The 21,104-nt window shown below is 38.4% G+C and overlaps 1 protein-coding gene across 1 annotated transcript in view; it reads right to left on the bottom strand.

The window, feature by feature from the left end:
- Col24a1 (collagen type XXIV alpha 1 chain) overlaps positions 1 to 21,104 on the bottom strand; it is a 274,801-nt gene that overhangs the window by 61,446 nt on the left and 192,251 nt on the right. The window contains exons 40-47 of the mRNA XM_042280059.2: positions 16,057 to 16,110; positions 15,481 to 15,534; positions 14,170 to 14,226; positions 12,653 to 12,706; positions 10,107 to 10,160; positions 9,947 to 10,000; positions 5,092 to 5,145; positions 3,605 to 3,712 (exon numbers count right to left, since the gene is read on the bottom strand). Of these exons, the coding sequence (XP_042135993.1) occupies positions 3,605 to 3,712; positions 5,092 to 5,145; positions 9,947 to 10,000; positions 10,107 to 10,160; positions 12,653 to 12,706; positions 14,170 to 14,226; positions 15,481 to 15,534; positions 16,057 to 16,110 (489 nt within the window). The remainder of the gene's footprint in view (positions 1 to 3,604; positions 3,713 to 5,091; positions 5,146 to 9,946; positions 10,001 to 10,106; positions 10,161 to 12,652; positions 12,707 to 14,169; positions 14,227 to 15,480; positions 15,535 to 16,056; positions 16,111 to 21,104) is intronic.

The following is a 21,104-nucleotide window of genomic DNA, read 5'->3' as shown; positions in this document are numbered from 1 at the left end:
GACCCATGGCAATGGCAAAACCTTCCCCAGGTCAGAGGGTTGTTGACACTGTTGGCGTTTTAATCCAGTCCCCCATTTTAAACAAATACTTTACACATTTTCCATGTACTTCTCTATGTTTAGTGCTGTTCAACTACATAAATAACCGCCTTAGTGTTAAGATACCAAGCCTACAATAATAGTCAGTACTGTGACATGGTGTACAAATAGAGGCAAAGGCTACACCACATAGCACAGGCTGTGCAGTAAGCTGCACAATTATAGTTTATGTAAGTACAGTCTATGATTCATAATGATGGAATCCCAAACAGTGCTTTTCTCAGAATTCTGCCATCAAACAACACACCAGTGTAAAAGTTCAGTTTTGTGTATGGCTCATCCACCTTGCAACACTGCTAAACTAGTTTCTTTAATGAATCCTGGATTTTCTATGTGGATAATTGTGTTATGTGCAAATAAAGACAATTTTTCCTTCCATTATCATCTAGATGACTTTTGTTTCTTGTTACTGTCCTGGCTGGAACCTTACTGTGTTTGGTAGACTCTCCAGTACAACGCTGAATGTGTCTTATAAACATGAGTAAAAGTGATATCTTTTATCATTTAAGAGCTCAGTGGGCTGCCTTACAAAGTCAGACAGTTTTATTAGAAAGGATACTGAAAATATTGGTGCTTGGGTAGTTTAATTAAAAATGTAGGAAAGGAAGAGAATACAAACAGGAAGTAAGCACATAATACCTAATAGTCAAAATCTGAGGCACCATGAAGAAACTGTGGAGGGCAGAGTCTTAGAGAGACAAACATACTTCAGACACATTCCACCTCGTGTGTTAGAGGGAAGCTACAGACAGTGGTATGATACGGAGAGCACAGACTAAACACACATGTGCTTGATTATTAAGTTCACTATTACTGCTGCATGGACAACAGGCAAAGACAGGCAACTTTTGAATCAGCAGAAGAAAACCAAGATGTCTATGGAAGCCAAGAAATAATGCAGGACAAGGGGGATGGACTGAAGATGGAGATGCTCCAAGTGGAGAAATGTAGATGCATTACCTCCATGAGAGCATCAATTTCCTGCTATTCCTGATGCTTCTAAATACAGCATAGAGGGTACCAGAGAACTTAGAAAAGAAATCAATATGAGGTAAGTTTGCCACTATTTAAAGATATCATCCACTTGAAAATCCAATAGAATCACAATAGAAAATTACCTGAAAAATATTTTTAGCTATATTAGACTATAACTTTCAAATAGGTTGTTCTTATTTATATAATAAAATCAATTAGTATGTAGAAGATGAATAAGAACATGCAGGCACACCTGAGGGCGATATTAATATCTGGTGGACTGGCAATTTGAAGCCCAGATTTCACTGTGACCTACAGTCAATGAGGTTGAATGCTAGTTTCCCTACTGTATTGTATGAAGGGTTCAAAGGCTTAGGTAGACAGAAGCATGGAGATGCATTTATTATATGTAATTGGAATTAGCCACTGTCCCACTGGAAATGGCCAGAGAAATTCTTTATCAGGGTGTTCAGAAGTGCCCTGGAGTTGTGTCTCTGTTAAATGGGAGCTTTGGAATGCCTTAATAGCAGAACCTAGGATAGCAATCTGTTATCAGAAAAAGGTAGAAGCAGCTACTGCGTGGAGCCACAGCTTTGTGTAATCAGAATGGTTTGATCTGTACAGATCTGTGGAGATGTTTAACTTAACATAGGAACCCACAGAATCAACCAAATATGTCATGGCTTACTAGAATATGTTGATGTTAAACTGGAAAATGTGTAGGTCTTATGGATATATGTTGAACTAAGAATCTCAGTCAGTTCTCAGATTCAGAGCCAATTCCCAGACCAGAATCCCCTGAGGGAAAGACCAGAATCTCCTGGAGGAAAACCCTACAATATGGTGAGAGGTGTATTCTATGACCCATCTCCAAAGCTTGTTCACAGGGACCTCTGGTCAATTACTATGTGACTGAGCACCGGAGAAAGCAAAACCCAACCTTTCCAGAGGAAAGCTGAAGGCACAGTGTACAAATTCTCCTTTAGACTGGGATCTCAGAAGAAAGTCCTCTGGTGTGGTGGGTGTGGTGGGTGTGGTGTCATATGCCTATAATGCTTCATTATATCCCAGTGCTAGGGAGACTGAAACAAAAGGCTGGTTGAGTGTGAGGGCCATCCAGGCTACATGGTAAGATCATGTTAGAAGAAGGAGGAGGTAGAAGAAGAGAGGAAAAGGGAGGAGGAGGAAGAGGAAGAGGAGGAAAAGGAAGAGGAAGAAAGTCCTCTTTAGCCAGATAACTACTGTCAGAAGAATATAAACTATTTATTTTAATTAAATATTCACCTTCAATGTCATATCTGTCTAGGTCTTAATCTGATGTTCTGATGTGTTTCCTCCAAAATGAATAGAAATGGTGTTTAAAAAACTCCTTAAAAATATCCATCTTTCCAGATAGAACCTGAGTACATATTTATTTCTCAAAAACTTAGATTGAATAGATAATAGTTTCAGTTTCTTTTTGTTTTTAAATATATGAGGTAACTCACCATAGTGAAAGAAGATTATTAATATGGGCTTGGGTTTATGAACACTGCCTTGCCAGATGTAAATAAACAACTAGGATTGATTTATTACTTAAGAAAAGAGAAACAAATCAATTGATAGCCATATCCAATAATGGAAACTTAAAAAGATCATTTTTACTTGGCTATTGGAAGAAGACAGTTAATTTTTCTAATGTTTTAAGTGAAAATACAACCTGAGATGACAAACATATCTGGATTAGGTGGACACTAATAAAAGGAAAAGAGAACATGACTGAGTGAAGACAAAACTACGGTTTTGGGGGCTGGAGAGATGGCTCAGCAGTTAAGAGTGCTTGGTGCTCCTGTAGAAGACTGGAGCTCAGTTCCCAGCAGCTGCATCAGGCAGTTTACAACCTCCTGTAACTTCAGCTCCAGAAGATCTGATGCCCTCTTTTGGCTTCTTCAGGTACTGCACCCATGATCATATACTCACACATAGATACATACACACACATTATTAAAAATAACTCTTTAAAAATACATAGTTTTAAATTTTCTGATAGAATAAGCTAGAAATTTGCATTTAAAACAAGAATGAATTTGTATCATTGTGTCACCCTTAAATGAATGCAGGAAATATCCATGCAATTCTTGAAAATACTAGGGCTGTAAAAGCAAAGGGAAAATTATTCTGGGCAGAACCTACTTGAGGTACCGCCAAGACCGAAATGTTCCAAAGAAGGCTGAGGACATTTGATGAACACAAAACATAGCCTGGTTATGGAGCCACAAAATGGAGCTTCTTTATACTTTGTTTATTTACTTTTAAACTTTTACACGTACAAAAATATATAAATTGCTACTATGGTATAAAATATCCAAGAGAATGTACCTACTGACATATTTGAAAATCATTAGTACAATTCCAAAATAACACTGAGAGAAATGATCGGCTTAATCTGAGCTAATACCTGAAATGAGAAAGATAACCCCAATCCCCGTGGTCCTTAAAAAGACATCAATGCACAGGAAATAGGGAGCATACATGCATCTGCAGTACTCACAGGAAGTCCTTGTTTTCCCAGGAGCCCAGGTTTCCCAGGGGTTCCTGACATGCCGTCTACTCCATGGTATCCTTGCAAGCCTTTTGGCCCGGGAAGGCCTGGAAGTCCCTTAGTAATTAAAAATTATTTTGATTACAGAGACATATTGGGCAGATGACATTTCCTGGTATAGAAAAGGTTTCATATTTCTGGACCTTGCCCCAAGATAAAATTGCCTCTATTTTTTTTTTTTTTTTAGTGATTTAGTATATATGTCCATAAGAGAGTTGCCTTAAAATGCCCTCTAAACAGATCTAGGCTATAACTCCACAGTAGAACATTTACTTCACATCCATAAGTTTCAAATATGGTTTCAGTTCAAGTGCCCTAGAAAACTTTCTCTAAACAAAAATGAAAGTGAATCAGTAATTTATTGTGTAACTTCCTGAGCCTCAGTGAGATTCCCTGATATTTCTCACTGTGTCAGTCCATCTTTCTCTAGCTGTCAAGCAAAGATGAGAGATGGACATCGGAGAGCTGGAGATGCAGGCATCAGTCTCTTCTCAAACACTCTGCACCATGGGTTCCCCAAGAAAAAAGACTGTGATGCGATTTGTTTCCCTTGAAGTCAGACAGTCATATGACTGATGATAGGCTTGAATATCTGGTTTCCACTCTTGAATAAATGATTGGTTGTTTTTTGTTTGTTTTGTTTTGTTTTTCAAGATCGGGTTTCTCTGTGTAACAGCTCTGGCTGTCCTGGAACTTACTGTGTAGACCAGGCTGCCCTCAAACTCAGAGATCTCCCTGCCACTGCCTCCCAAGTGCTGGGATTAAAGACCTTCAGCATCATGGCTGGCCCTGAACAATTGGGTTTTATTTGTAGCGTCTTTGACATGAATGTAATTACAATTAATCTTTTTTTCCCCTTTGTCCCATTGCAGGCTGGTGGAAGCAAGTCTTGGCTGGGCAGCATCAGAAGCATTCTCCTTGCTAACTAATCAGTCAGCACATGCCTACCCAGCTAGAGGACGACACTGACGCCCAGGTAAAATTCATCTTCATTCTGGGACTAAGGACTGCTTTTCTCTCCAAGACTGTCTGCTCTAATTGCCGGAGAAGGAGAAGCTGAGGCCTCCAATTAAAACCCAGCTCATGTCTTTTTAATTACGCTTGACTATGACCTTTGTTACCACTCACTTGGTCGTATTTCCAAGTTCCCTGTTTACAGTGGTTCACCAAGAGAGAGAAGTAAGTGTCCACAGGGAGGGCTCCATAACACAGGAAAATAGCATCCCTCACTTGCAGGGACTTAGATTTAAAGAGCAAGTTTGGTTTTGAGTTAGTGGTCATATTTTGTTCCCTCTGTGTTCCAGTATGGGTTTGAATTTTTTTCAAGAGAGTCTGATTTATCCAACATGACATAACTGGCCCCAAACTATTCTGCTTGCTGAAGTTGTCAATTCTGCTTAGAAAAACAAGAAAGATAAAAGAGGTCTGTTACTTACGGGAATGCCAGGTTTCCCAGAAGGACCAGGAGCTCCTTTTTTCCCCTTAGGGCCCTGAAAATGGAAAGCACAGTTGTTAATAGATAGAAATACACTGACTTAAACAAGCCATGGAAGAGAACACTAAGGCCTGAACGGCAAAGAAGCACATATAACTAGCTGTCTATCACTGGAATGGCCATTGATCTCTCCTGGTGGTAGGGGTGGGGGCACTTCCATCATGGAAAATGGGAGAATTTGAACAGATCACTTATGAATTTCCTTTTTGCTCTGAATTCAGGTTTAAAATTTTAAATCATAGTTCTAAAAAGGCACTGTTTTGTGAATGTTCTTGCTTTCAGGCAGGGTCTATGCCTCCTTTTAAAAGTGGCTAACTTAGCCGGGCGTTGGTGGCACACGCCTTTAATCCCAGCACTCGGGAGGCAGAGGCAGGTGGATCTCTGTGAGTTCGAGGCCAGCCTGGGCTACCAAGTGAGCTCCAGGAAAGGCGCAAAGCTACACAGAGAAACCCTGTCTCGAAAAACCAAAAAAAAAAAAAAAAAAAAAAAAAAAAAGTGGCTAACTTCAGTAGATATTTATTGAGTATCACGTATCATGCCATCTGTTACATGCTAGAATTCAGAGGCAAAGTTCCTGGTCACAAGACACTAACTGTGTGGTGATGGATGTGAACCAACAGCCAAAATGTGCTTCCATGGAAGCATAAAGAACACACTTGCAAAAAAAAAAAAAAAAGGTATTTATTTTTCAAGGCCTGTTTGTTTTTCCATGTGTGAGATGTTTTAAGTCTTAATTGATTCAACAGTAACTGGTCGGCCAGGACAGTTAGAGAGTCAGCCCTTGCAAATCATTCCATTGTTCTCATGATATCCTCAAATTATTTTCAGATGAAAAACATGGAAAACAGTGACCTGGTGTACAAATAAGGAAAAGAATCATGTCATTACCAGACATACTTCTCAGAGATCATTTGCAGTTACCCTAGACAGGATTGTTTTAGCCTGGAATGGTAAGTTCTTAAAGCTAGCATGCTGAAGCTACAGCTTAACCACATATACATGAATAATCATTTCAGATGTTACACCTTTGAAAATAGCCTTAAATATTTGAGAAGATACATCGTGCATGTCACCATAGAGGAAAAGGACATCTTCTGTAAGAGACAGAACACTCAACAGTTTAACTGGGCTTGGTGGTATGCACTGAGGAATCCCAAGACTCAGAAAGCTATTCATGCGAACATGGTTCATATAACTTCAGCCAGTGATTCTCGCCCCAGGTGGGGCCAGCACAGTAGGATTATGGCGTGTTGGAGGCCACAAAGGATGGTATGCATTTTGGTGGATGTGTGAAGGATGCCTGAAAAGTAAAGCCACCTTCTCACTATCTTCCTGACTATGGCAACCCAGAATGCTACTGCAGTCTTGAGAGAAAAAAGCAAATGGGAAACACTGTATGTCAAATGCAGCATGTTTGAGTATTTTAGAGGAGTTAGAGGCAGTTAACCAACTAGATTCCCACCATTTAGCGGTCTACTACTACATGGGATGGACGTTCAGGACAGATGTTAAGTTCTATTATAAAGAATACAAGTAAAATTCTACTTCTAGCACATTTTTATGTATGTGCTTCAAACATTCAAATAACAAAATACAAACAAGAAGATTCAGGCTCTATTACAGTCAATTACCTTTGAAGATGATCCTTAGGTTGAGGATTACTTCAGAAGTTAAATGCTGTACTCCAAGGGCTTTATCTAAAGACTTATCACAACTAGAATGTTCTTTAGACTTGGATGGGTATTAAAAGCAGTTATTACTAGCACAACACTAAGGGAATTTTATGATATGAGAGACATTTTAAAAGATTGTTTTACTAATGTTAGAAGGGTAATCATGGCAATATCCACTCATGGACAAGTATTTAACCAATACCAAGATTCTGGCCTCTGTCTTGGATTATTTAGACTAAGAAGGATTTCTTTACTATAGTTATTGTCATTTTAACTGGAAGAAGGTAGGGAAGCTGGAAAGGCCATATTATCTTGTAATGGAGGTTTCAGTACATGCAGAACATTGCTCTTGCTATGGACTAAATGTTTGTGTGCTCCCCAAATTCACACGTTGAAATTCTGATCTTAATGATGAAGTGTCAAGGCTGGTCCTCTGGGAGATCTCAGAGGGCTCTCCAGTCCCCTTCTCTCCTAGTGAGGATACAGTGAGGAGTTGGTATCCAGTAACCTAGAGGTGCACTCTCACTAGAACCTGACCATGCTGCCATCCTGACCTTGGACTCAGCCTCCAGAATGAAACTCTGTTATTTACAAGCTATGTATTCCATGGTACTTAGTTATAGAAGCCCAGATAAAGTGATTCTTGTACTGTATTATATTTTAATATGAGAACTGGTATATTAAGATGTCTCAAAACTAGCATTACTAGTTTCATAACTAAGAGCTAAGCACTAATAAATACTCCTCTTGCACAGAGTGGTCTGCCCAGTAGGAACTTAGACGTGGTCTCAGGTGAAGGAAATATGCTGCTGTGTAAGCTCTCACTGGATGAGTAACTGGGTTATTACCTTATGAAGGGAAACAGTCACACTCCAACTAACCCTCCAAATCCAAATATAATAAAGTAGACATATTCTGTGACATCAGACTTAGCTTACTCATTTTATTTTATTTGAATATAAGTCCTTCATAAATGCACAGATGGGATGTCCTTAAATAGAAAGGCAAATGACTCTGTAGGAAGCTTTTTCAGGGTACATTTTCCCCTTTGCTTCGATTGCATTGAAAAATACACCTAATAGACCGTAAGGAACCATTCTGGAAGCCTTCCATTCCTGGGTACTCCACTGGTTCTCTGACTAGAGAAGGTGATGTAGTTCTTGTGACAAAGGACATTTTAAGGTTCTCTGTTAATTGAAACCTTGTTTTTTATTTTTTTTTTAATTTTGTTGTTTTTAAAAAAGTCTCAAGGATAGTTATTACAACACTTGGCTAGCTCCAACTTCCTTTGAGTGATCAACTTTAGAGAGCAAACACAAATTCAGGACTTTATGCAAGAACTACTGTCCCCCTGTTCTTTTTTAACCAAGAAAATTGCCATTCACTAAAACCCAGAAGGTTTGTGTTGAGAGGAAAAGAAGGCTTTGGCTTGAGTCCTTGGCTTTGAGGCTCATAGGCTTTCACTTATATTTGCATCACAAAAATCTTGCAAGATACAGTGGTTTTCCTTTGCTCTGACTTCTTTCTAGAGGAACCCACTCTCCCATGCCCAGTGAATGAATTCATTAGTAAGTTAGGATTAGCTGTATTTTAATTTATAAAAAATTTATAATTAACAGAAGATTTCAAAGCAATTGCTTTTGTACACTAATGAGACTCAGGAAATTAACTTGTTTCTGGTTCTGTTGCTAATTAGTTCTGTGATCTTAGGTAACACATAATCTCTCCGGGATTTAAATTTCTTCATTTCGCAAACAAGATCACTGTCCAGATGATTTTTAAGGGTCCGTTTTCCAAATCTAAAAAATAAAGCTTTGCAAAAACAAGAAGACAGCAATTGGACAGGACTCATCTGGCTACCAAAGGAGTCCTTAGTGACTAATACATAATCATGGCTATTCTTGTAGCAATTAATGTTAGCATAAACTCTAAGAGGTCCTTGTGTGGTTGGACAGCATGTGCCAGTACACTCCAGAGCAGAGAGCAACTGGTTTCCATGGATCATGCAGAAGGCAAGGCATGGCTGCCTCTCCTTTTCTTCGCTCTAGCAGATAGGGACAGCTACCTAGCTCACTGGAAGGCAGTTGTCCCATAAGAGAATTTGATTTTCATTGCTATAATTTTAACAGATACTAATAAAAACCAGAAAGTTTCTTTTTCAAGAGATATGTCAAACAAGAAAAAGAAAACCTGATAAACATGAAAGTTTTAATTAGAAAACATTAGGCACTTCAGGATAAAACCTATATAAGCCTCTGCATTCTTGGGTAACACGTAGCATTGTTCTATGAGTTTATAGCTTGTTCCACAACTTTTTTCCATTGTATGTGTTAAAAATGCTAAGTGAAAGTGGAGGCCATCATGTTTCTCTGCCTTTCTTTTTCTCCATCCAGGCCAGGTTTTAACACTTTCAGTAACTATTGACTAATCCTTCTTTACTTTGTGTGTGTGTGTGTGTGTGTGTGTGTGTGTGTGTATAAGTGCATATGTGTGTGCAGGTGCATGCATATTTGTATGAGCACATACATGTGGAAGTTAGAGGACAACTTTGAGTATTGTTCCTCAGGCTGTGCTCACTTTTAAAAAACAGATGTATTTGATTTTAATATTATGCATATGTGTGTTCTACTTTTAAGTTATCTGTGTGGAGGTATGTGCACATAAGGACAGTTGCCCATGGTGGCCAGAAGAGGGCATTTGATTCTATGGAGCTGGTCTTAGAGGTGGTTGTGAAATATCCCTCCCCCATTGACTTGCACCTTGCTAAGGGGCCCACCTGTCTCCACTTCTCAGCATAGTTTACACATGCCTGGGCTTTCCTTATACATAACTCTACAACTGGGTCTGTTTGTCTGATAGTTTTTCACTCTACAGCGCTGATACTTCCATTTGAAACTACCTTAGGGGATATCCTTAGGTGATTTTTACAGGGCCAGGATAAGTGAAGAGCAATTTAGATTCTAGTCAAAAGATATAAGTTACTCAGTCATGGGTTTGGCGTAAGATTTGACCCCCTGGTCCCCAAGAGGCGTACAGTGATCTCCACTCAGGATGGCTATTTGATATAAAAACAAACAGTGTCACTTGTGTGCTCACTTTCCTACGCCAACAAGTCTCACTTACCTCAGATCCTCTCTCTCCTCTCAGGCCTTGTCCACCCTGGTCACCCGGTTCACCCTTTAATAGGAGTCAAGAGAAATCTCATGTAAAGCAAATAAGAAATGAGCTGTATTAATGTGATTTTCTTTAAATGTTGGAATTATTGAATACTCTCACAACATACTGGGGACCCTTGTTGTCCAGTGGCACCTCTGAGTCCCGGCACACCCACATGGCCCTAGGAATGGAAAAGAGTCTATTAATTCAAGTAAGCTCAGTCATGTGACCTAGACTGTTATCACTTAAAGTGGGAGCAGAGTATTCTAGAACTTAATTTAAATATAGAGCCTTCTTTGAAACAGGAAAGAACATATAGTTGAGAAGTATTTTGATGAATCTGGTATATTATGTTGGACAAATATAGTATTTTTTGGTTTTGTTTTAAAATGTGAATTAATGCAGAGGACTGGATGGTGGATTAGGATGGTGCCTAATCTTTGAAGCCTGTAAATGTGGTATGATGTGGAAAAAAAGTCTTTATACTTTAAATGGCCCCCAAAAGGCGTGGCACTGTTAGGAGGCATGGCTCTGTTAGAGTGGGTGTGGCCTTGTCGGATGAAGTGTGTAATTGTGGGGCCAGGCTCTGAGGTCTCCTTTGCTCAAGCTTCCCTCAGTGTGGTTGTCAGTTGAAAGAGTTGCCGTGACCATGGTGTCTCTTCACAGCAATAGAGACCCTAAGACACTATATTAAGGATCCCCAGAAAGTCTGAGCCAGCTACAAAGCTCAGGATGGTGATGGTCAACTGCTGTGGATGATTGATTGATAAATAAAATACTGATTGGCCAGTAGCCAGGCAGGAAGTATAGGCGGGACTAGAGAGAGGAGAACTCTGGCAACAGGAAGGCTGGGGCAGAGGAGAGGCTGCCAGCTGCAGCCATGAGAAGATGTTAAGATACCGGTAAGCATGAACCACGTGGCAACTTATAGATTAATAGAAATGGGTTAATTTAAGATATAAGAACAGTTAGCAAGAAGCCTGCCATGGCCATATAGTTTGTAAGCAATATAAGTCTCTGTGTGTTTACTTGGTTGGGTCTGAGCGGCCATGAGACTGGCAGGTGAGAGAGATTTGTCCTGACTGTGAGCCAGGCAGGAAAACCCTAGCTACAGTCAACCACAACTTTGCTGCCTCCTTGGCTTGTAATACTAGGGAAGCCTTTCCACAATGACCACATAGTCACCAACTGCCTCTTTGGACTCTGAAGTCAAGGCACAGTTCTCACCAATGATAAACCAGTTTCTGGAAGTTTTGTTTCCTACTCTGGTATATCTTGGTAAACACTGACAATGGCCATTTTTGTGAAGCAGCAAAACTTAAATGTGATTCAGAGAAGGGTTTTGTAAAATCTTGAGAAAGAGCATAAGAAAAGTGGTGAATTCTGTCTGTCTGATGTTAGTGGAGGGATGAGCTGAATGGCTATGCGATTATATAAGCCAAGTGGGGACAAATTCAACCTCAGAGACTCCAACTTCAAGGTGAAACAGTGAGGACTTCCTGGTAGAGGGGAAAGTGTGGGAAACAGAGATTTACATGACATAATTGGTAACTGGATTTAGGGGGACTATGGCTGGGGACAGGGAGTCTAGTTAGAGAGCTATTGAAAGAATTTGGACAAAAGACATCTTGAGAGGATCAGTTTAATAATGGCAATTATCTGTCTACCTGCTTGTCTAATCAACTTGGCTAATCTAAATCTGCCTCTCAGTAGTGATCACAGTGCATTAACCTTGAGACAGAGATGCATTGGGTCAAATAGCCCACAGTTCATTATTAAAAGCAAATTATGCATAGGGCTTCCAACTAAACATTTTACAAGATAGACCAAGCTTAGATTCTAATTGGGGAGGTAAGGCACCACATAATTAAAAAAAAAAAAAAACTAGTAAAGAGTACAGTAACAAAAGACAGTAAAATGCGTTGAGTGACTTATAAACAATATTATAGGGCTGCAAAGGGCAAGAGCTGCTGTTTGAGTCAGATGAGAGGAAAGTCAGAGACAAATTATAAAGGGCAGAATCTCTGTAAGCAAGGATTATGTAATGCTGGGAGCAGGTAGAGGATCTGGTGAGCAAAGAAATAAGACCAAAGTGACAGGGAAACTGACAAAGAGGCAAGAAATGGCAGACAAGAGATAAAACATCATCAACAATAACATGAGTCCAAATCTATTTCTTCAACAAATCTTTAGGGACTTCTACTAGCTATCAGGGACTCTGTATCCTAGAAATTGGGATGTTGTAATAAAAGACAGACAAGATTCTTATCCTTCTAGGCCTGATATTTTGGTGGGTGAAGACTAGTAATGAAAATAAAAACAAATAAAAAGTGATAAGGTAATGATAACATTTTAGTACCATGATGGAAACGAGGATGCCTGATAAAGTGATAGCTATAGATCTACTTTAGGTAGGGCAGGCAAAATAGTTCTACATCTGTTTAAGAAGGGAACGCCTCCCTGGTGATAACTATACAGGTGACATCACCGTGATGAGAAAAATACAATAGTGGGAAGAAGCCAATGTTAGACAGGAGAAAGAGCTAGGTGACCTCTTGATCCACAACAGAATGCATGGCTCATTATTTCAGGGTGTTTGCTTTTGTTTGAAACTGAACAGTCAGAGAAATTCTACTCAAATTTAAAGCAAGGTTTGTAGCTTCCAGTGATTACCTTATAGCCTTCTTCACCATACTCTCCTCTCTCTCCTTGTTCCCCCATTGGCCCCTACAGAGAGCACACACAGACAGTCAATTTCATGGCTGTAGTTCCTGAGTGCAGATGCTACAATTAGGGTGGTTTATTCTTTTGCCAAAAATATAGGGGTCAGTGTATAGTGAATTCTTTAAGTCTGCTATGTAACTGAAAATGGTTGAATTTCAAGTGGTATCAAAAGTGCTACAAAATTTAAAACTTAATCAATTAACTTAATAATTTATACACAGTTGTCATATGATTTCAAAACTTTTATATTTAGTTATTAGAATTAATATAAAAAATTATAACACAGATATAATTAGTATGAGGTTCATTGCTAAACAGAATTATATGAATATATACTCATAATTATTCTGCTATGAAAAATATTGAAGAAATTATGTCTAATAAAACTGAATTTTATGAGTAAAATATCATATTATAAATCTTGTAGATTTCTTAATGTTAAATGGATTGAAATTTATGTAAGACTTAATTCCATTTACTTTACAGGCTTCTTCAACTAAACTAACAAACTAAGACTTATTTTTTAAATACTTATATAAATTTTTTGATATGATAAACCATTCAAATTATAATCTTTAAAATTGCATAGAGTATTAGTTATCATATACTAGAACTTCCTGTCTGAACAGAAACTTAAATTGAAATAAGTTGGAAAAGCAGGAAATATTATAGACTGGTCATTATAGACTACTGATAGATAAAAATCACCTTACTCCTAGACAAATAGTGAGAAGGCATAATGCAAAGAGAAGCGCTGCTCCTCCCTTATTCTGGTATCTGGTTTAAGTCCCATGCCTGTCTCATGTCTACTGGGAATTCCCACCATAACTGATTTTACTTTAAGTGCACAGGTATTTATTATATTTTAGCAGACTGTCTTTGATTGACATTCCCAAACCTGGGAAAACAAATACTACTATTCTCCACTTGGCTATTTTCTGTTTATTGGATAACTTTTATATAATTTTCATATATTTCCCCCTAAGTCAGTGATTCTCGACCTTTCTAATGCTGTGACCCTTTTGTATAGTTCCTCATGTTGTAGTGACCCCAACCATAAAGTTGCTACTTCATAACTGTAATATTGCTATTGTTATGAATCATAATGTAAATATCTGATATACAGGGTATCTGATATGTGACTTCCATGAAAGGACTGGATGACCCAAAGGGGTCGTGACCTGCAGGTTGAGAACTGCTGCTCTAAGTGGTTTAGACAAATTAAAACATATTTCATGGCCGGGCAGCAGTGGTGCACACTTTTAATCCCAGCACTCAGGGACTTATGTATTTTTTCAGATCTAAGATTTTTACATTATTTAGATGGTATGGAGATAAATATTGGTTTACTATAAAGCCAAGTTATAAAACTAACCAAATAAAACTTTGAAAAGATATAATTAGCATTGAAAATTTCTGATTGAATTCCATCCTGAGGGACCAAAATAATTTTAGAAAAGACCTACTGGTTCACCTCGAGGCCCGGGAGGTCCTAGGACTTTGTTGTCTTCTCCTGGGTATCCCTAAAATGAAAATAATAATTTATTAAACAAAGAAAGTACACTCAAAATATTCTGTTATTTTTAATGTGTTTTTTACTTTATTTAAGTGGAAATGTTATAGCTAAGAATTTAAGTGTATCATATTTTGTATACAGTTCTAGTTTGTACATTGTGGAATATTTAGCTATGTAAAGATGTGTTACATCTGTTTATGCTGTGGGGTATTTAATTATGTAAATGTGTTCCATTTGTTTATGCTGTAGAATATTACTTTAACTGCGTGAAGATGTGTTACGATTGTTTCTGCTTCATTTGTTTAATAATGTAAGGTTGTGTTACATTTGTTTATGCTGCATTAGTTTAATTATGTAAAGATATGTTTGCATTTGTTTAATTTTGCTGCCTAAGGCACCTGATTCTCTAATAAAAAGCTGAATGGCCAATAGCTAGGCAGAAGAGGGATAGGCAACGCTGGCAGGCAGAGAGAATAAGTAGAAGGAGAAATCTAGACTTGAGAAGAAGAACGGGAGAAGAAGGAGAGGAGAGAACAAAGGAGAAAGAGAGGGAGACGCCCAGGGCCAGGCAGGCAGCTGCCATCCAGCAGACACAGAGTAGGACATACAGAAACAAAGGTAACAAGCCCCAAGGTAAAAGGTAGATAAAGACAAACAGTTTAATTTAAGTTAAAAGAGCTAGCCAGAAATGAGCCTAAGCTAGGCTGAGCATTCATAACTAATAAGACATCTCTGTGTTGTGATTTGGGAGCTGGATGGTGGCCCCAAAATAAAGCCTGATACAGTATATGATTCTTGGAAGTAGTAATCTGTTTTAAGATTAGGAATCATCTTAGGAATTTTCTCAACATGTAGACTTTCAATTAAATCATAAACTGAGTAATGCTATAGTTTATTACTAACTCATTTGGAAATTTAATTCTAAGTTAATATTTATATGCTATGGTCATTTCATCCAGTACATCACATCTTCTTTCAATAAATAATTTTGCTTTTATGAAACTGTGTATCACAAAGTACCTTCACACACACTGTCTCGCCTCAATCTTTAATTAATCCATGAAAGATATTTTAATAATTTATTTGAATTTTAATTCCTTAGTATTTGTATCCTCCTAGAATTTGCAAATTTTCTAACTTGTAAAGTGGTTCTTCTATCTCTTGCAGTATTTCTATGCATTCATTTAGAAAGAAATCGTAGATTTAATACATAATTTTGGAATTAAAAGGACAATACACACACACACACACACACACACACCTTTTCTCCTTTAGGTCCTGGCAATCCAGAGGGTCCTGGTTGACCTTGCTGGCCCTATAAAAAGAGGAACAAGTAGAGAGACAGTTCCAGATCACATGGACATGTGCCACATAATGCTACCAAGCCCATGCTACTAGATATTGCAGTGTCCTGAGAAGAAAAGTAAGACACACTTTATAGGAGGTTGAGAATTAAATACATCACAATGCTTTATCAAGGAAAACAAACCTTTATAAATAACAGGGTTTACTTTACTTATTTTCTTAAATTTATTAGAACTTTCTTTTTTTTGGTGGTGGGTTAGGTGTTAGACATATATATGATATATGATAGTGAAGGTGTGAAACCCAGTGTGAGGCTCCACAATGGCCATTCTGACTGTACAGATGTTTTTTGAGATGTGTAGACATTGGGTCTAATCTCATTGCATGGTGTTTTTTATTTGCATGTGTTTTTATAATAAGTTTTAATAAGGGAAAGTGAATCTTAATTTGCACATTTGGAATATAATATGAACTAAAAATACTTTCTTGCCTGTGAATAAAAATATATATATTTAAAATTAGAAATGTTTACTCTGTATCCTGGTATTCCTGGTTCTCCATCAGGTCCCATCAATCCTAATGGACCCTAAAAATCAAAATAAATATGGGAGAGAAAATGAACAATTGTTTGAATCATTTAGCATCTGTGTCTATTACTGAAACCTTTACCTTAGATTTTCTACCTGGCATAATTGGGAAGACATAAACATGACACCCCCAATTTTTGTCTGTGTTTCTTCTGAACAGCAGAAGTCCCACAAACAATGTTTCTGGCTCATTTCTGGTATGTGTCTATTAAAAAACATGCTCACTTATTGGGATACTGCTGGTCCCTAGAATGCAGTTCGTGTCTGTCAAAGTTTGTGGTCACTGGGTGTCAGAAAGTGGAAGCTGACAGTGTTTGATAGTGTGACTTTGGGATTCAGAATGGCTTCATCCTCATAGATGGTTCCAGATGGTTCCAGGAGCATGGCTTTAACGCAGGCCAAAGTTGATAGATTAGAAATACTGGCAACGTGTGTGTCATTACCATAGTAAGATTGTTGTTATCAGTATTTTACAGACAACCAAGCCATATAAATTAAAGACTGATCAGGAAATGCTCCTAATCTACTGAAAAGTTGACTCCGACAGCTGAAAGACAGGTGAAGTAGTGATAGTAAGAATGTCCTATTTCTCACATCATCAGAGTTCGCACATGGGACTCTCCTGTTTGGGTCCCAAAGAGGAGGTAAGAAAATGAAGGACAGAATAGGTATGCGATTTGCTGTGTATTACACACTAAGCAGCTGTGGGTATCTGTGTGTAGTGTCACACCTGACCAAGCTGCTTCACTATAGCTCACATACAATGCACAGTTCGCTATATTCCTAAAAAAAAGTTCATGCTACAATTATTAATCACGAATTAGGAAATTTAGAGAGATTTGGATTGGAACATATTTCAGTTTGAGAAAGAACTATGAAAAGCCATTTTAAACAAGTAAGAATTCAGGCATTATACGTTATGGGGATTTTTATAGTGGAACGTAATGATTCAGTCACAGCACTAACTGAAAGAAACACAAGACAATTGCTAAGGCTTTTTACAAAGATTAGATTAGATTAGATTAAGATGAATGAATGACATGAGAAGGAAAGGAGACAGAGTGGGAAGCGATTTATTAGTTTAATTTAATTAATTCTGGAAGATAAGCATAGCTTCTGGACCAAAATATTGTGATATGAGGCAAACATTAGGTCTGAGTCTATGCAAAGAAGATCATTTCTGGTGTGCAAATGGTTTCAGAGAAGTTTCAAATTCTAAAATAGAGATTGGAGGCCCGGGTGGAGTCAACTTGACTAATTTGGGAACAGAGTCGGAAGCTTTTCCTGTTTCCCTGCTCGTTCTGGGTACCAGACAGTAGCAGCATTTCCTTAGAGGTTAAATGAGGCAGCCTGGGAACTGTGTCCAGAAAGGCAGGCATGACTGAAGGTGGCTGCTGGCTCAGAGAATGGATAAATGGGAGCTGCTGCTCGGAGAAATAAAAAAGTGTGAAGCATAATGAAAACAGGGACCAGGCACCTTCATGTACTTAAGAATATAATGTACCTAAGATATATTCCACTGAATATGGGCCCTACAAAAAGTGAAGTGCGTGGGGAGGATTCGGGAACTTCCTTAGAAATCAGTGGGAGAGTAAGGGAGGGCCCAGATTTGAGAAGCTTAGTGAATGAGCTTAATATAATAGAAATATGTGGAATTTCGTGGTCACAGGCCCATAGAAAACACACAACTTTACAAATGTTTAGTACATAATGGCCTCAAACACAATTTTAATAAAGTTGTTCAAAGCAGGAATCAAATATTACATTCTCTGAATATGATGAGACACAGTTAGAAAGGAAGAAGAGACTTTAAAAAATAACAATCTACTTAAATCAAAAATTCTTTAGAACAACTCTTCCTGAGAAGAAAACAAAATCTGGAATTACAGGCTATTTCTAAATGGATGCTGGGAAAACAGTAACATAAAAATAAGAGAAATTTAGTCAATGCCAGACAGAAAAAGGTAGATTAAAGTGTATTTACTAAACAAAGAACAAAGGGGCCTCCCTGTGGCCATTAAACATTTGTAGGAGATTCTAATTTTTTCTAACATTTGAGCTATTTCATTATCTTTGGGTTAAGATTTTGAGGGGCTCTGAGGTGTCCAAGTGGCTTGTTTTCTAGTATTCTGTGTGTTTCTTTCTATGATTTGCACATCTGTTGGGATGGATGTGTCCCTCAGTTATATTTCTTTTTCAGTCTGTCTTTTATGTGTTTCTCTATCCTTATGTGAGTCTTCTTCCATGATACTAACTTTTGCTTAGAGGGAGAAGCAGGCAGCATTCACCCAAACAAAGATCTGACAACAAGCTGTCACTAAAATGCAATAAAACCATTTGAGCTTCACCCCAGTAAGGGAAGAACACAGAAGAGCCGGCACACTGTTAGTGTAAACATGGAGTGGTCATGGAGAGGACACCAGCACACTGTTAGTGTAAACGTGGAGTGGTCATGGAGAGGACACAGAAGAGCCCGCACACTGTTAGTGTAAACATGGAGTGGTCATAGGAGAGGACACCAGCACACTGTTAGTGTAAACATGGAGTGGTCATGGAGAGGACACCAGCACACTGTTAGTGTAAACATGGAGTGGTCATGGAGAGGACACAGAAGAGCCCGCACACTGTTAGTGTAAACATGGAGTGGTCATGGAGAGGACACAGAAGAGCCAGCACACTGTTAGTGTAAACATGGAGTGGTCATGGAGAGGATACCGAAGAGCCTGCACACTGTGAGTGTAAACATGGAGTGGTCGTAGGAGAGGACACAGAAGAGCCTGCACACTGTGAGTGTAAACATGGAGTGGTCGTAGGAGAGGACACAGAAGAGCCGGCACACTGTTAGTGTAAATGTGGAGTGGTCATGGAGAGGACACCAGCACACTGTTAGTGTAAACATGGAGTGGTCATGGAGAGGACACAGAAGAGCCCGCACACTGTTAGTGTAAACATGGAGTGGTCATGGAGAGGACACAGAAGAGCCCGCACACTGTTAGTGTAAACATGGAGTGGTCATGGAGAGGACACAGAAGAGCCGGCACACTGTTAGTGTAAACGTGGAGTGGTCATAGGAGAGGACACCAGCACACTGTTAGTGTAAACGTGGAGTGGTCATGGACAGGACACAGAAGAGCCGGCACACTGTTAGTGTAAACGTGGAGTGGTCATGGAGAGGACACCAGCACACTGTTAGTGTAAACGTGGAGTGGTCATGGAGAGGACACAGAAGAGCCAGCACACTGTTAGTGTAAACATGGAGTGGTCGTAGGAGAGGACACAGAAGAGCCGGCACACTGTTTGTAAGCGTGGCATGGTGATTTTCAAACTCAGTGTGTTAATAAGAAGCAAAAGGAGGAGGAATGGGCAAGGGGGAAACAGGAAAAGCCCAAGAAACAGACAGTGCTGGAGAACTCGGTATCTACGTGTGGAAGAATGAAAGTAAATCCCACATCTTTCTCCCTGCTCACAAACAAATTCAAAATGGATCACAGACCAGACTGTGATAACTCCAACTCTGATATAAACAAATGTTTTAGAACTTAGTAAAAATCAAAATCTCCTAGTTGAAACTGTCATTTAGGAAAGAAAGGAAAATTCTCTAAAGGGAGAAAGTGTGTTTTGAAAATGATACCCAACTGTGAGACCTCAGGAGTGTTCTCACTAGGGACAATTTCAGCTTTGCATCACAAGAGATCCAGTCAGTATGACGCTCCAAATTCCAGTCAATGTAATAAGTCAGAAGAACAAACAGAAACATGAGAGCAATGAGTAAGTGAGAAGATGCCTCATGTTTTTCGTAGGAAGGCCAGGTGTTAGGAGGAACTGAGGAGCTGATAATAAAGTTCACAATGAGGTGGGCATCAGAGCCGGGGGTCTCTGATGAAGGAACCATGCAGTGTCTGCTCTAACAGATCTCAACAGATGCAACAGCGTGATAGACAGAAAAGGCTGCTCTGGACCAGAAATAGACTGACTGTATGAAAGCACTGAATATTTGGGTTTAATTACAGTAAAAATAGCCTTACACTAAGTGGCAAATACACTGAGTATTCATTCACAGAATTAAGAAAACAAGAAGTGGGAGAAGACAAACATCTATCTTCCATAACTAAAAAAACAAACAAATCTCCACAAGGCTTAAAGAATTCAAAACATTACAACTATATTAGGATAAGAATATGGAGGAAAATTTGCATACTTTAGGTGGAGATAGAATTTCTAATGAAGAATAAAATCCAGAAAATACAAAGGAAAATATTGACAACTTTGACTATTAAAATTAAAATGCTCTACTCATCAAAAGACACAAAAGTAGATAATTGACAGAAATAGAATCATTTATAATTTATTTTGTAACATGTTTGACAAATTATATCATCACTTCAGATTTATGAGTAATGGTTGCAAATCAGCAAGAAAAAATACTCACCAAACAGAAATATGTGGTGTGTACACACACACACACACACACACACACACACACACACACGTGTATATATATATGAATTAATGGGAAATTTTCATAGGAAAAAGTATATATTACATAGTTATAACAAGGGAAATTTAAATATTAAAGCAAAAATTATATATATTCTCATGTATCAGATTATCAAACACTAAATGAATTAATATGAAATATGGACAATGGGGCTGTAGCTTTGGAAAATGGACTCAGCAGGCTCTGTGTGTATATTTGTGCATCTATAGTTATATGTAACAATAATAATCAAGGAAAAGGAATCCATAAGTTTGAGAGGGAGTTGGGGGCATGGAGAGGTTGGAAGGAGGGGACACTGGAAGGAAAGAAAAGAGAGGAACTGATGTAATTACATTTTAATTAAAAATATATTAAAAGACATTTTTAAGATGAATACTTTTACAGGAAAAATTCCAAAGTAGAAGCTTACATTAAAGGCAATATTTTGGGCTGTATTAATTCTTATGTTCATTAAAAATTAATCACATTATATAATGTTTTTCAAACATAGGCAAA

The sequence above is a fragment of the Peromyscus maniculatus genome, chromosome 6, assembly GCF_049852395.1.
Source record: "Peromyscus maniculatus bairdii isolate BWxNUB_F1_BW_parent chromosome 6, HU_Pman_BW_mat_3.1, whole genome shotgun sequence".
In the NCBI taxonomy this organism is placed as follows: Eukaryota; Metazoa; Chordata; class Mammalia; order Rodentia; family Cricetidae; genus Peromyscus; species Peromyscus maniculatus.
This window is presented reverse-complemented; position numbering and strand designations above follow the sequence as displayed.